Source organism: Heterodontus francisci, chromosome 11 (assembly GCF_036365525.1).
Source record: "Heterodontus francisci isolate sHetFra1 chromosome 11, sHetFra1.hap1, whole genome shotgun sequence".
Lineage (NCBI taxonomy): Eukaryota > Metazoa > Chordata > Chondrichthyes > Heterodontiformes > Heterodontidae > Heterodontus > Heterodontus francisci.
In genome coordinates this window covers 111264384-111280023 of record NC_090381.1, presented here as the reverse complement: position 1 = coordinate 111280023, position 15640 = coordinate 111264384, and the positions used below count along the sequence as shown (strand labels likewise).

General features: G+C 45.5%; 1 protein-coding gene across 1 annotated transcript in view; it reads left to right on the top strand.

Moving 5' to 3' along the window:
- The window catches only part of LOC137375468 (segment polarity protein dishevelled homolog DVL-3), a 154566-nt gene that overhangs the window by 45897 nt on the left and 93029 nt on the right, over positions 1–15640 (top strand). Inside the window, exon 4 of the mRNA XM_068042757.1 lies at positions 13922–14028. Within this exon, the coding sequence (XP_067898858.1) occupies positions 13922–14028 (107 nt within the window). The remainder of the gene's footprint in view (positions 1–13921; positions 14029–15640) is intronic.

Genomic DNA, 15640 nt, shown 5'->3' with positions numbered 1-15640 from the left:
TAGTTACCAGATTTATTCCTCCTCCTTTTTTTGAACAGGGGCGTAATATTTGCAATACTCTAGTCTGATGACATCACTCCCAAATCCAGCAAGGAGCTTCTGCTATCTCCAACCTAATTTTCCTTAGCGACTTAGGATGCATCTGATCTGGACCAGGTGAATTTGAGTGATGCCAACCTATTTAGCATCTTATTTGCATCTACTTTTATCCTATCCAATTTCTCTACTCCCCTCCCCTCTCCTCTCCTCTACTGTAATGTTAACTTCATCCTCCCCTTTTGCGAAGACGGATGCAAAGTACTGATTCAGTCCTGTTATCCGCCTGCACAAGGATATTTCCTTTTTGGTCCCTAATCAGCTTTGCTATACCTTTAACTATTAATCTCGCCCATGGCAGCTGATGGAATTTAAATTGAATTAATAAATTTAATTAATTAATATAAAGTCAGGGTTGAAAGGCAGTCTCAGTAATCGTGCCATGATTGTCGTAAAAAAAACTATCTTGTTCACTAGGTGAACAAGGTAAAAGAGACAAACGAAAATCCCGTCGGAAAGAAGAGCGTTTAATTCACTGCCACTTCTCTTCCAGGAATGCCTACCTTGAAGAAGTTCTGCTCTTCTGTCCGACGGGATTTTCGTTTGTCTCTTTTCCCTTGTTCACCTTCATTGCTAGGGCCCTCAACCGTGTCCGGCCCATTTCCCGCACCTCTACCCTCACCCCTTCCCCTCCCTCCCAGAACCGCGGCAGGGTTCCCCTTGTCCTCACTTTCCACCCCATTGGCCTCCATATCCAAAGGATCATCCTCCGCCACTTCCGCCACCTCCAGCCTGATGCCACTACCAAACGCATCTTCCCCTCCCTTCCCCTGTCAGCATTCCAAAGGGATCGTTCCCTCTGTGACACCCTGGTCCACTCCTCCATCACCCCCACCACCTCGTCCCCTTGCCATGGCACCTTCCCCTGCAATCGCAGGAGGTGTAATACCTGCCCATTTACCTCCTCCTCATTATCCCAGGCCCCAAACACTCCTTTCAGGTGAAGCAGCGATTTACTTGTACTTCTTTCAATGTAGTATACTGTATTCACTGCTCACAATGTGTTCTCCTCTACATTGGGGAGACCAAACGCAGACTGGGTGACCGCTTTGCGGAACACCTCCGCTCAGTCCGCAAGCAGGACCCCGAGCTTCCAGTTGCTTGCCATTTCAACACTTCCCCCCTGCTCTCATGCTCACATCTCTGTCCTGGGATTGCTGCAGTGTTCCAGTGAATATCAACGCAAGCTCGAGGAACAGCATCTCATTTACCGATTAGGCACACCACAGCCTGCTGGACTGAACATTGAGTTCAATAATTTCAGAACATGACGGGCCTCCCATTTTACTTTTATTTTTAGTTATTTTTTTCTTTTTCCTTTTTTAAATTTTTTTTTGTGTTTATTTTGTTTTATTTCATCTTAGTTTGTTCAGTTTGCTTACCCACTTTTTTTTTCATGTTTGTACTCGCGGCTGTTCAATTTTCAGTCCATTAACACCCTATCTGTACTAATGCTTTGTCTTTCAACACACCATTAACATATTGTTTGCCTTTGCTCCATGACGTTCTGGTCAGCTATTCTGTGACCTTGTCCTATCTACACCTTCTCCTTTGTTATCACTTGCCCCACCCCCACTTTACTTGCTTATAACCTTTTACATTTCTAATATTTTCTAGTTCTGAAGAAGGGCCACTGACCTGAAATGTTAACTCCACAGATGTTGCTAACTTCTCTCTCCACAGATGTTGCCAGACCTGCTGAGTATTTCCAACATTTCTTGTTTTTATACCTGGTTCACTATGTCCTTTAGGGAAGGAAATCTCCTGTCCTTACTTGGTCTGTCCTACACCTGACTCCAGACCCACAGCAATGTGGTTGACTCTTAACTGCCCTCTGAAATGGCCTCACAAGCCACTCAGTTGTCAAGGGGAACTAGGGGTTGGCAATAAATACTGGCTTTGCCAGCAACACACACATCGCATGAAAGAATTTTAAAAATGGCTGGGCTTTGTGTTGAATCTGTTGGTCCCCGGTGGATTCAGAATTTAGTTAGAAAATATTGACTAGTTGCAAGAATTAAACAATCTCAGAAATAGAGATAATTGACTGTAGTGTTATGACCAGGTGAGAAATGTGTCTAGGGTTCCCTTTTCGCCATCACCTGTCTTACTGTAACAGGGTTTAATTTTAAACACCGTGTTTTTAGCTCCCCCCTGGTGAATCCTTGTTCACTGCTTTCCAATTATAAGGCAAAGAAACCAGCACAAACAGACTTTCTTAGGTTTAAAGAAGAAAAGTTGAAATTTATTGAACTTAAACTCTATTTCGGTTGACACCTACAGATACACAACACGCCCACGCTAGCATGCATAAGCGAAACACACGTGCAAATAGAGGTAGAAAACAGCAGAAGAAAAATAAAGTGGAAAAGTTTGAGGCAATATCTGAAGAGTTTTTGTTATGGGTCTTCGAGCTCACTGTAAGTCCTTGATTGTAGGTAGATCTTGCTTTTTGTTGGGCCCAGTATTCTTCTTAAATCTTGTTCGCCATAGGAGACTTTTATCTCTTGGGGTTCATGTGTCTTCAGTGGATTCAGAGACTTGTGAGAAAGAGATGGCAGCAGACAGGAGAGAGATCTTCTCAGTCCAGGAGCAAGCAGACACACCGAGTTCAAAATTTTTGAACAATTTAGAAAAACCCAAGTTGCCAAGCAGGTTAGTCATGTGACTAACTTGTCTGACCACATCTTGGATTGTATCCCCTTAGCAGTCTCTGGAATGCTCCTCTTACACACAATACCTAGTGATCAAGGTCCATTGTGGGTTGAATGTGTCAGGGAATGCTCCTTTGTCCTTCCAAATACCATCTGTAATATGCAAATATCTTTTCCAGCCATGGCTGATCTGGTTAACAAGTCCCTTCTTCACTCCAGTTTAAAATCAATGTTCATGACAAAATTAATGTCCCTTATTCTAGGCAGATGGGGGCCTAGCATGACAGTAGACTCGGACATCTGCACACACTGTGGGGTCCTGATCCTAACGTCAAGACACCAAATAAGTCACTGTGACCATACGCGGTGTATCTCCCTGACCCTTCCCACGCTCCATCTCTGTTTGCGACTCATTGCTAGCTGACATCGGTGCACAAATTGAGTATTACACAGGTCCTGGTGTTACGCGACAGTTAAATAGCTTGTGGACATCGACACGCTGGAACATAGATGCAACCTAGTCACGCATATACTCTGCAGTCACTCATACCCGCTACGTAACTCTGGTATTAGAACTCACGTGGTGTTCTCTATAGCTCCTCTCTTAAACAGCACCCCCACAAGCAGATCTGTACAATTGCTCGGGTTTTCTTGCATCGCTCCACACACCCCCTCCTCCCACATGGTGTAGACTCTTGCTGGGTTTCGGCAAGTTCACCTTCCGATACCTCCTGAAGTTTACCCATGTGTGATGCTGATTGTTGATCTGTGGAGGGCATCACACACAAACTCAATCCTGTCCTCACCTGACATCCACGTGCAAGGTGTGGTGGTGGTTATGTAACTGGGCCAGTAATCCAGAGGCCGAGGCTAATAGTACACAGAATGTGGATTATTAAATTTCAGTGTGGCAGTTTGAGAATTTAAATTCAGTTTTCAGAAATCTGACTAGGTTGCAGTAAATGTAAACTTGAAACTTTGCCATAAAATCCTAATTTGTGGCTCCATCGGAACAGGAGGAGGCCATTCAGCCCCTCGAGCCTGTTCCACCATTCAGTGAGATCATTGCTGATCAGTGACCTAACTCTAAATACCCACCTTTTCCCCATAACCCTTAATACCTTTGGATAACAAATATCTATCAATCTCTGATTTAAAATTAACAATTGATGAAGCATGAATTGCTGTTTGTGGAAGAGAGTTCCAAACTTCTACCGCCCTTTGTGTGTAGAACTGTTTCCTAATTTCACTCCTGAAGGGTCTGGATCTAATTTTTAGACTATGTTGCCAGTCCTCGACTCCCCAACCCGTGGAAATAGTTTCTCTCTATCTACCCAATAAGTTCCCTTTAATAGCTTGAAAAATTTGAGTAAGTCACCCCATAACCTTCTAAATTCCAGGGAATACAACCTTAGTTTGTGTAATCCCTTCTTGTAATTTAACCCTTGGAGCCCAGGTATCATTCTGGTAAATCTACACTGCACTCCCTCCAAGGCCAATATAACCTTCTCCAGGTGTAGTATCTGGTAATGCTCCTCTGAAGCATTAAAATTCGTATATAAATGCAAGTTTATTTATTTATTTTATTTAGAGATACAGCACTGAAACAGGCCCTTCGGCCCACCGAGTGCCGACCAACAACCACCCATTTATACTAATCCTACATTAACCCCATATTCCCTACCACATCCCCACCATTCTCCTTTTTGAAAACATACAATGTTTTGGCCTCGACTGCTTTCTGTGGTAGTGAATTCCACAGGCTCACCACTCTCTGGGTGACGAAATTTCTCCTCCTCTCAGTCGTGAAAGGTTTACCCCGTATCCTTAGACTATGACCCCTGGTTCTGGACTCACCCATCATCGGGAACATCCTTCCTGCATCTACCCTGTCAAGTCCTGTTAGAATTTTATAGGTTTCTATGAGATCCCCCCTCTTCTGAACTCCAGCGAATATAATCCTAACCGACTCAATCTCTCCTCCTACGTCAGTCCCGCCATCCCAGGAATCAGTCTGGTGAACCTTTGCTGCACTCCCTCTATAGCAAGAACATCCTTCCTCAGATAAGGAGACCAAAAGTGCACACAATATTCCAGGTGTGGCCTCCCCAAGGCCCTGTATAATTGCAGCAAGACATCCCTGCTCCTGTACTCGATTCCTCTCGCTATGAAGGCCATTCAGATGGGAATTGGATCAATAGTTGAAGGGGAAGAAATTACAGGGCTATAGGGAAAAGTACAGGGGAGTGGAACTAATTGGATAGCTCTTTCAAAAAGTCGACACAGGCACAATGGGCCAAATGGCCTCATTCTGTGTGGTATGTGGGTTTTCTGATGATCTGGCATTGTGATGTGCAGCATGATGTGAATGTTCTACCACCTCCAGATTTCCCCGATGCAGCCCCCAGCTGTCCCTGAGCTTGTGGGGTGAGGGTACCCAGGCGATGGTGGGATGGAATCCTCTGATGTAATAGGTTAAAGTTCAGCAAGCACAGGCCCATCCCCGTGCGACTCTGGACTGCGAAGTTAGCAAGCAACTTCAGGCCAAAGCCAACAGCTAAATAATTTGTTCAAAAAAATGCAACGAAAAGAGTTGGGAATGCAGCATTTTATGTCTTGTTTTTTGTGTTGTTATGGTAACTTTGACCCCCCCCCCCCCCCCCCAACCACCTCTGTGTCTGCTGTAATTGTGGTCTGGACTCTCAGAATATGCTGCTGTGCTTGCTGGCGAGTTTATACCATCATTATCAGATTAGGGAGAATGTGGTCCTGTTGCAGAAGATGCATTGTGCCCGAGTGCCAAACACCATATTTATCTTATTACATTACTGATGGAACTGGCTGACTTCACTGTTGGGGGATGGTGAGTTTGTGGTTATAGAAACAGTTGCTGGATCTGGGACAAAACATAAGAGCATAGAAATAAGAGCAGAAGTAAAAACAAGAAATGCTGGAAATACACAGCAGGTCTGGCAGCATATGTGGAGGGAGAAGCAGAGTTAACGTTTCAGGTCAGTGACCCTTCTTCAGAACTGGCAGAGCCAGAAATGTCCCTCCGTGACACCCTGGTCCACTCCTCCATTACCCCCACCACCTCGTCCCCGTCCCACGGCACCTTCCCCTGCAATCGCAGGAGGTGTAACACCTGCCCATTTACCTCCTCTCTCCTCTCTAACCAAGGCCCCAAACACTCCTTTCAGGTGAAGCAGCAATTTACTTGTACCTCTTTCAATTTAGTATACTGTATTCGCTGCTCACAATGTGGTCTCGTCTACATTGGGAGACCAAACGCAGACTGGGTGACCGCTTTGCAGAACACCTCCGCTCAGTCCGCAAGCAGGACCCTGAGCTTCCGGTTGCTGGCCATTTCAACACTCCCCCCTGCTCTCATGCCCACATCCCTATCCTGAGATTGCTGCAGTGTTCCAGTGAACATCAGCGCAGGCTCGAGGAACAGCATCTCATTTACCGATCAGGCACACTACAGCCTGCCGGACTGAACATTGAGTTCAATAATTTCAGAGCATACATTTATTTTAGTTATTTCTTTTTCCTTTAAAATTTATTTTATTGTGTTTATTTTATTTCATTTCATCTTAGTTTGTTCAGTTTGCTTACCCACTGTTTTTTTCGTGTTTGTACTTGCAGCTGTTCAATTTTCAGTCCGTTAACACCCTATCTGTACTAATGCTTTGTCTTTCAACACACTATTAACATATTGTTTGCCTTTGCTCCACGATCTTCTGGTCAGCTATTCTGTGGCCTTGTCCTATCTAAACCTTCTCCTTTGTTATCTCTTGCCCCACCCCCGCTTTACTTGCTTATAACCTTTTACATTTCTAATATTTGCCAGTTCTGAAGAAGGGCCACTGACCTGAAACGTTAACTCTGCTTCTCTGTCCACATATGCTGCCAGACCTGCTGAGTATTTCCAGCATTTGTTGTTTTTATTTCAGAAATGTAATAGGTTTTAAGAAAGTAAAGCAGGGGTGGGGCAAGAGATAACAAAAGAGAATGTGTTGATAGGACAAGGTCACAGAGAATAACTAACTAGAAGGTCATGGAACAAAGGCAGAGTATGTTAATGGTGTGGTGAAAGACACAGTGTTAGTACAGAGAGGGTGTTAACTGACAGAAAACTGAACAGCCTGGCCCCAAGCACAAACATGAAATCAACAGTGGGTAGGCACCATAGAAATAAACTAAACAAACTAAAATAAAATAAACACATAAAAAATAAAAAAAAAATAAAAATAAAAAGGTGGGTGGGGGGTGGGCCTGTCATGCTCTGAATTTATTGAACTCAGTGTTCTGTCCAGCAGGCTATAGCGTGCCTAATCGGTAAAGGAGATGCTGCCCCTTGAGCTTGCGTTGATGTTCACTGGAACACTGCAGCAATCCCAGGACAGAGCAGGAGGGTGTGTTGAAATGGCAAGAAACCAGAAGCTCAAGGTCATGCTTTCGGACTGAGCAGAGGTGTTCCGCAAAGCGGTCACCCAATCTGTGTTTGGTCTCCCCAATGTAGAGGAGACCACATTGTGAGCAGCAAATACAGTATGCTACATTGAAAGAAGTACAAGTAAATCGCTGCTTCACCCAAAAGGAGTGTTTGGGGCCTTGGATAGTGAGGAGAGAGGAGGTAAATGGGCTTGTATTACACTTCCTGCGATTGCAGGGGAAGGTGTCGTGGGAAGGGGACGAGTTGGTGGGGGTAATGGTGGAATGGACCAGGGTGTTGCAGAGGGAATGATCCCTTTGGAATACTGACGGGGGAGGGGAGGGGAAGATGCGTTTGGTAATGGCATCACGCTGGAGGTGGCGGAAATGGCGGAGGGTGATCCTTTGGAAATGGAGGCTGGTGGGGTGGAAAGTGAGGACGAGGGGAACCCTGTCGCGGTTCTGGGGGGAAGGGGTGAGGGTAGAGGTGCGGGAAATGGGCCGGACACGGTTGTGGGCCCTGTCAACCACAGTGGGAGGAGAGGGGGTGGGGGACGGTGGGAGAGTCCTCGATTAAGGAAAAAGGAAGACATATCAGAAGCGCTGTCTTGGAAGGTTGCATCATCAGAGCAGGTGCATTGGAGACGGAGAAACTGGGAGAATGGAATGGAGTCCTTACAGGAACCAGGGTATGAAGAGGAGCAGAAGTCCATTTGGCCCTTTGAGCCTGCTTCGCCATTCAATAGATCATGGTTGATTTTCCACATCAACTCTACTTTCCTACCCTATCTCCATGTCCCTTGATTCTCTTAGTGCCCGAAAGTCGATTGATCGCAGACTGGAATATAGTCAATGACTGAGCATTTACAGCCCTCTGGGGTAAGAATTTCAATGATTCACAGCCCTCTGTGAGTGAGGAAATTTCTCCTCATCACAGTCCTAAATGGCTAACCCCTTATCCTGAGTCTGTGCCCCCTAGTTCATGAAGGGTTGCTCCTCCCGAGCACTGACCTGTGGAACCTACCGGAACCTAAGGCTCTGTGAATGACAGGATGAGGACAGGGTTGAGTTTGGTTGTGGTGCCTCAAATAGCCAAATTGCCTGGTGGTTACCTCTACACTGACTCATCGAACACTTTCTGAGAAGCTACTACACTGACTCATCGAACACTTTCTGAGAAGCTATTTCATTTGATTTTTATTCATTCATGGGACATGAGCATCATCAACAAGACTGGCATTTATAGCCCATCTCTAATTGCCCTTGAGAAGATGGTCATGAGCTGCCTTCTTGATCTGCTGCAGTCCATATGTTGCGGGTACACCCACAGGACTGTAATGTAGGGAATTACAGGATTTTGACCCAGCGACAGGGAAGGATTGGTAATATATTTACAAGTCGGGATGGTGTGTGGCTTGGAGGGGAACTTGCAGGTGGTGGTGTTCTCATGCGTCTGCTGCCCTTGCCCTTTTAGGTGGCAGAGATCATAGGTTTGGAAGGTGCTGTCGAAAGAGCCTTGGTGAGTTGCTACAGTGCATCTTGTAAATGGTACGCACTGCTGCCACTGTGCGTCGGTGGTGCAGAGAGTAAATGTTTAAGGTGAGGTGGATGGGGTGCCAATCAAATGATTTGATTTGTACTGGATGGTGTCGAGCTTCTTGAGCGTTGTTGGAGCTGCGCTGATCCAGGCAGGTGGAGAGATTTCCATCACTCTCCTGACTTCAGCCGTGTAGATGGTGGAAAGGCTTTGGGAAGTCAGGAGATGAGTCACTCAGCCTCTGACCTGCTTTTATAGCCACAATATTTATATGGGTGGTCCATTTAAGCTTCTGGTCAATGATGACCCCAGGATGTTGATGGTGGGGGATTCAGTGATGGTAATCCCTTTGAAAGTCAAGAGAAGGTGGTTAGACACTCTCTCGTTGGGAATGCTTATTACTTGGTACTTGTATGACACAAATGTTACTTGCCATTTATCAGCCCAAGCCTGAATGTCTCGAGGTGTTACTGCATGTGGGCACTGTCTGTTTCATTATCCAAGGAGTTATGAATGAAACTAAAGACTGTGCGATCATCAGCGAACATCCCCATTTCTGACCTTATGATGTAGGAAAGGTCATTAATGAAGCAGTTAAAGATGGTTGGGCCGTGGACACTATCCTGAGGAACACCTGCAGCAATGTCCTGGGGTTGAAATGATTGGCCTCCAACAACCATAATCATCTTTCTTTACGCTCTATGGTTCTAGTGCACCAGTGGAGAGTTTTCGCCCTGATTTCCATTGTCTTCAGTTTTACAAGGGCTCCTTGCGGCTGCACTTGGTCACATGCTGCCTTGATGTCGAGGGCAGTCACTCTCACCTCACTTCTTGAATTCAGCTTTTGTCCATCTTTGGGCCAAGGCTGCAATGAGGTTTGGAGCCGAGTGGCCCTGGCAGAACCCAAACTGAGCATTGATGATTGAGAGTAGGTTATTGCTGTTTAAGTGCTGCTTGACAGCACTGTCGATGACACCTTCCGTCATTTTGTTGATGATTGAGAGTAGACTGGTGGGGCAGTAATTGACCAGATTGGATTTGTTCTGCTATTTGTGGACAGGACATACCTGGGCAATTTTTTGCATTGTTGAATAGATGCTAGTGTTGCAACTGTACTGGAACAGCTTGGCTAGAGGCATGGCCAGTTTTTTATTTTTTATTTAGAGATACAGCACTGAAACAGGCCCTTTGGCCCACCGAGTTTGTGCCGACCAACAACCACCCATTTATACTAACCCTACACTACCCCCAAATTTTCTACCACATCCCCACCATTCTCCTACCTACACTAGGGGCAATTTACAATGGCCAATTTACCTATCAACCTGAAAGTCTTTTGGAGGTGGGAGGAAACCGGAGCACCCGGCGAAAACCCACGCAGACACAGGGAGAACTTGCAAACTCCACACAGGCAGTACCCAGAATCGAACCCGGGTCGCTGGAGCTGTGAGGCTGTGGTGCTAACCACTGTGCCGCCCAGTTCTGGAGCACAAGTCTTCAGTACTACAGCTGGGATGTTGTCAGGGCCCATAGCCTTTAGTATCCTGTTTCCTGCTATCATGTGGAATCTGGGACGTTGGCTGAAAGATATGATTCTGTAAGTATAATTGTGTCAGTCTTTTGCTTGACTAGTCAGTGCAACAGCTGTCCCAATTTTAGCACAAGTCTTCAGATCTTAGTGAGAAGGGCTTTACAGGGTCAACTGGGCCATTGTTGCGTCTGGTGCCTTGGTCCTTGCCAGGTGATCCCTTTTACGACACTCTGGTCGTAGTCACCTTTGTTGAGACTACTTTTTTATTCCAGATTTATTTAATTAACCGGATTTAAATTCCCCAGGTGGTAGGATACGAGCTCATGTCTCCAGATCATCATTCCAAGCCTCTGGACTACTAGTCCAGTGACATAACCACTATGCCATCATACCATAGCATGGATAAGATACAGAGTAAAGCTGCCTCTATACTGTCCCCATCAAACACTCCCAGGACAGGTACAGCACGGGGTTAGATACAGAGTAAAGCTCCCTCTACAAAAAAAAATAGTTTAGAAACAGAGTAAAGCTTCCCTCTACACTGTCCTGTCCATGTTGCGCAGATTTTGTTCCTGAAATGCTGCTTCCACCAGGGGGCAGTCAGCTGACAGTTAAAGAACAAATAAACTTGTGGAAGCTGATTATCAGAGCTGTAGGTTTGTGGCTTTTGTTGAAAGCAGTCAATTCAGTCACTCTTTAAAAGCACAGGTTTATTGTCACCCTTACCTGATTCAACAGACAGATGTTCCGACAGTTTCAACAATTGCTTCAAAGTCAGTCCTGGTATTGGGTAAACCTTTGGAGGTGAGAATTCCAGTTTTCCATTATCCTTTGATTAAAATGCTTCTTGATTTTGCTCCTGAATGGCCTAGTTCTGATTGAATTGGTTCTTGCGCCTGGAAGCTCACAGTTTGCTTCTCCTCCAGAGCAAAGGGTCAAATGCCATTCGCATGAGCAGGTGGGTCTGAGTTGGATCAGTGGTATGGTTATTAGACCTGGAAGGGGATAAGCGGCCTGGGTACAAATTCCTGGTCATTATATGATGACCTCCACTTGAACCTGTGTGAATGCCAGGTGATTGCAGGATCTGGTTTGGACGTGATGCTCCCACAGCTGCATAGTCTATTGATTTTTGCTCACTTATAAAGAATGGCCACTTGGACAAGGTAGCAGGAATCTGATGATGCCGGGAAAACACATTGTTTTGTACAATTCATCATGGACTGCCATCCCAGAGCTTTATGGAAAGCAGTCTGTGCCCATATGCAGCAAGACCTGGATGACATTCAGGCTTGAACTGATAAATGACAAGCAATGTTTGTGCCATGCAGTGACCATCTCCAATAAGTGAGAGTCTGACCACCTCCCCTTGACGCTCAGTGGCATTACCATCATTGCATCCCCCACCATCAACATCCTGGGGGTCACCATTGACCAGAAACTTGACTGGATCAGTCATATAAATACTGTGGCTACAAAAGCTGGATATAAGAAGCTAGTATTTGTATTTGGAGATGAAGATTCTCTGATTACCTACAGTATGGTCTGCCAAATTCTTCCAAATGTGCTTCATCCCACACCTTGCAGGGATCCCCTGTAATGCAGAGAGCAAGTACTGAATAGGAGGATAAATGCTATTTAATCCTTCACCGATCAAGCCTCGATCATAGGGTCATGCAGCACCGAAACAGGCCCTTCAGCCCACCGAGTCCACGCTGACCATCAACCACCCATTCATACTAATCCTACATTAATCCCATTTTCCCTCTCACATCCCCACCTTCACTTAATTCTCCTACCACCTATCTACACTAGGGGTATTTTTTTTTTTTTACAATGATCAACTTACCTATCAACCCGCAAGTCTTTGGTATGTGGGAGGAAACCGGAGCACCTGGAGGAAACCCACGCGGTCACGGAGAACTTGCAAACTCCGCACAGGTAGTACCCAGAACCGAACCCGGGTCGCTGGAGCTGTGAGGCTGCGGTGCTAACCACTGCGACACTGATCCTTCCAATATAAATGGAGAATATCCCATGAAGATAAATGTCTTCCAGCACCATTTCCGCCCCCCACTCCACCCCAACCCTGGTAACTATTGTCAGGTTTCATTAAGTCTAACCTAACTGTAAGGGACATAAGAACAGGCTTCAGCCCCTTGAACCATTTCACCACTCAATTAGATTGTGGTTGATCTGTGTCTCAGCTCTATTTACCTGCCGTTGATACTCTTGGGTAGAATCATACAGTACAGAAGGCCATAGGAGAGACAGTGACTTTGTGATAATGTCATTGAACTAGTAATCCAGAGGCCCAAGCGAATGCCCTGGGGACACGGGTTCAAATCCCACCATGGCAGCTGGTGAAATTTAAATTTAAATCCATTAATAAAAATCTGTAATTGAAAGCTAGTCTCAGTATTTGTGTCATGAAATTATCAATTGTCTTTTTAAAAAAAAACATCTGGTTCACTAATGTCCTTTAGGGAAGGACATCTGCCGTCCTTACCTGGTCTGGCCTACATGTGACTCCAGATCCACAGCAATGTGGTTGACTCTTAACTGCTCTCTGAAATGGCCTAGCAAGTTATTCAGTCGTCAAGGCCAATTAGGGATGGGCAATAAATGCTGACCTTGTTAATGACACCCAAATCCCAAGAAAGAATTTTAAAAATTGTCCCATCGTGCCTGTGCTCAATCTTTGAAAGAACTATCCAATAAGTCTCACTCTGCTACTGTTCGGAACGTAGCAACATTGGAGCAGGAGTAGGCCATTCAGCCCATCGAGCCTGCCCCGCCATTCAGTATGATCATGACTGATCATCCACTTCAATGTCGTTTACCCACATTATCCTCATATCAGCTTATGTCATTTGTATTTAGAAATCTGTCAATCTCTGCTTTAAACATACTCAATGATGGAGCTTCCACAGCCCTCTGGGGTAGAGAATTCCAAAGATTCGTAACCCTCTGAGTAAAGAAATTTCTCATCATCTCGGTCCTAAGTGGCTTTCCCCTTATTTTTAAATTGTGTCCCCTGGTTCTAGACTCCCCAGCCAGGGGAAATATCTTAGTTGCATCTACCCTGTCTATCCCTTTAAATATTTTGTAGGTTTCAATGAGTTTCCCCCATGAGCCCTGTGATTTATTTTTAAATGATGTACTCTAATTCTGCGCAGTATGATCCTGACTTTATCTGACAGTACAGGCATGTCATGGACTCTGGGTGGAGGTGATATGCTAAAGGCAGCGGAAACTGACAGTAGCAAGACTGGAGCTTTCAGCACCCCTCTTATACAGGTTGTATATGAAATATTCAAGGACCATGAAGAAGGCAAGAAAGGGGCGAAACATCTGTCAAGACTGGTGGTGCAGTATTTGACAAGTGTAAGATGAACCCCTATGACAGCTTTTGGTTTTGGAGCTGATAGCATGTACTATCAGAGCAGGGAGATAAAAGAATGACAAGGATGCAGATCTACAAAAGGAGTGAGCAAGGGTAAATATTACTATGAAGTGTATTGCCAAAGGCTGCTACGGGTCACAGCGTAACTCAGTTATTGTTAGCCCGTGTTTTATGTGACACAGTACTGGTGTGTTGTGATGATGTGGGACCTCTGAGTCTTGGTGTGCTGTGGTGTTCATTTTGGTTTTCTTATCCTACAGCGCCAACGCAGCCGGGAGTCAGGACAACCTGGACAATGAGACGGAGACCGAGTCGGTGGTCTCCACGCGAAAGGAGCGGCTACGCCGGAAAGAAGGTCATGAGCATGGTGAGTAGTCCTGATCAAGCGTGTGGCACTGATGAGGAAAAGGAGGACCTCCCCCCACCCCAACCCCAACCCTCCCCAAGCAACACAGAGGTGCCGGTCATGTACATAGCCTCCTTCTGTGCTGTAGATACTGTTTGACCACCCCACCAACATATAACATAATAGAGGGTTTTATGAGTTATTTCCCTTTATGGGGGAAAAGTAAAATTAGAGGCTGTGAATATATGATAGTCACCAAGAAATCAAATAGGGAATTCAGGAGAAACTTCTTTACCCAGAGAGTGGTGAAAATGTGGAACTTGCTACCACAGGGACAGGTTGAGTTTAATAGTATAGATTCATTTAAGGGGAAGCGAGATAAACACATGTGAGAGAAGGGAATCGAAGAATTATGCTGATAGTGTTAGATAAGGAAGGATGGGAAGAGGCTTGAGTTGGGCATAAACACCGGCATGAACTGATTGGGCTGAATGGCTTGTTCCTGTGCTCTATATTCTGCGTAATATCCCACTTTTCCTTTCTCCCTTTCACTTACCTGATGACTGTATCTGAAAGAATAGCATAGGATTTGCAGCTGGTCTATGCTGGTGTTTATGCTCCACACAAGTCTCCTCCCACCCTCTTCATCTCAATTGCTCAACATATCCTTCTGTTCCTTTCTCCTTCATGTGATTATCTAGCTTCCCCTGCAATACATCTATGCTATTCACTCTATGTGGTAACAAGTTCCACATCCTCTAACAGATCATTGCATCTAGCTGTTGGTTGCTTCGTGATGACTCAACCTGAGGTTGTGTCACCCTGTCGGGGCTGCTGTCACACTAAGATCCCACTCACCTGTACTTTCCAGTGGGGGTAATGCCAGGCAGGCACCAGGATCAGGAGCCATACCAGCTGGGCCAATGGTCCCATCCTCTACTCCAGGTCACATCAGCTACTTCTGCACAGTCTGGGAACAATCCTACTAAAATTGAAATCGCTAGATATCAGGGGGCAAACACCCCACTGGCTGGAGTCATACCTAGCACAAAAGAGGATGGTTGTGGTTGTTGGAGGTCAATCATCTCAGTCCCAAAACATCACTGCAGGAATTCCTCACGGTAGTGTGCTAGGCCCAACCATCTTCAGCTGCCTGAATGGCCAGCCCTCCAATGTAAGGTCAGAAGTGGGGATGTCACTGATGATTCATTGTGCGTTACCATTCACGACTCCTCAGATACTGAAGCAGTCCGTGTCTGCATGCAGCAAGACCTGGACAACATTCAGGCCTGGGCTGATAATTGGTAAGTAACATTCGCACTACAGTCTTTACCCAGAAAGTGAATCACCACGTGGAGTAGTTGAGGTGGATAACATAGGTGCATTTAAGGGGAAACTAGGTAAATACATGAGGGAGAAAGGAATAGAATAGGATATGCTGATAGGATATGAAGTAGGGTGGGAGGGGTCTCCTGTGGAGCATAAACACTGGCATGGATCAGTTGGGCCGAATGGCCTGTTTCTGTAGACTTGATGGAATTCTATTTAATAAAAGGAGGTTGTTGACCTACTTCCACAACGTACTGTGTACGGGTGCAGCAGTTTTCACGGTATTCGGGGAGGGCAGACTCCA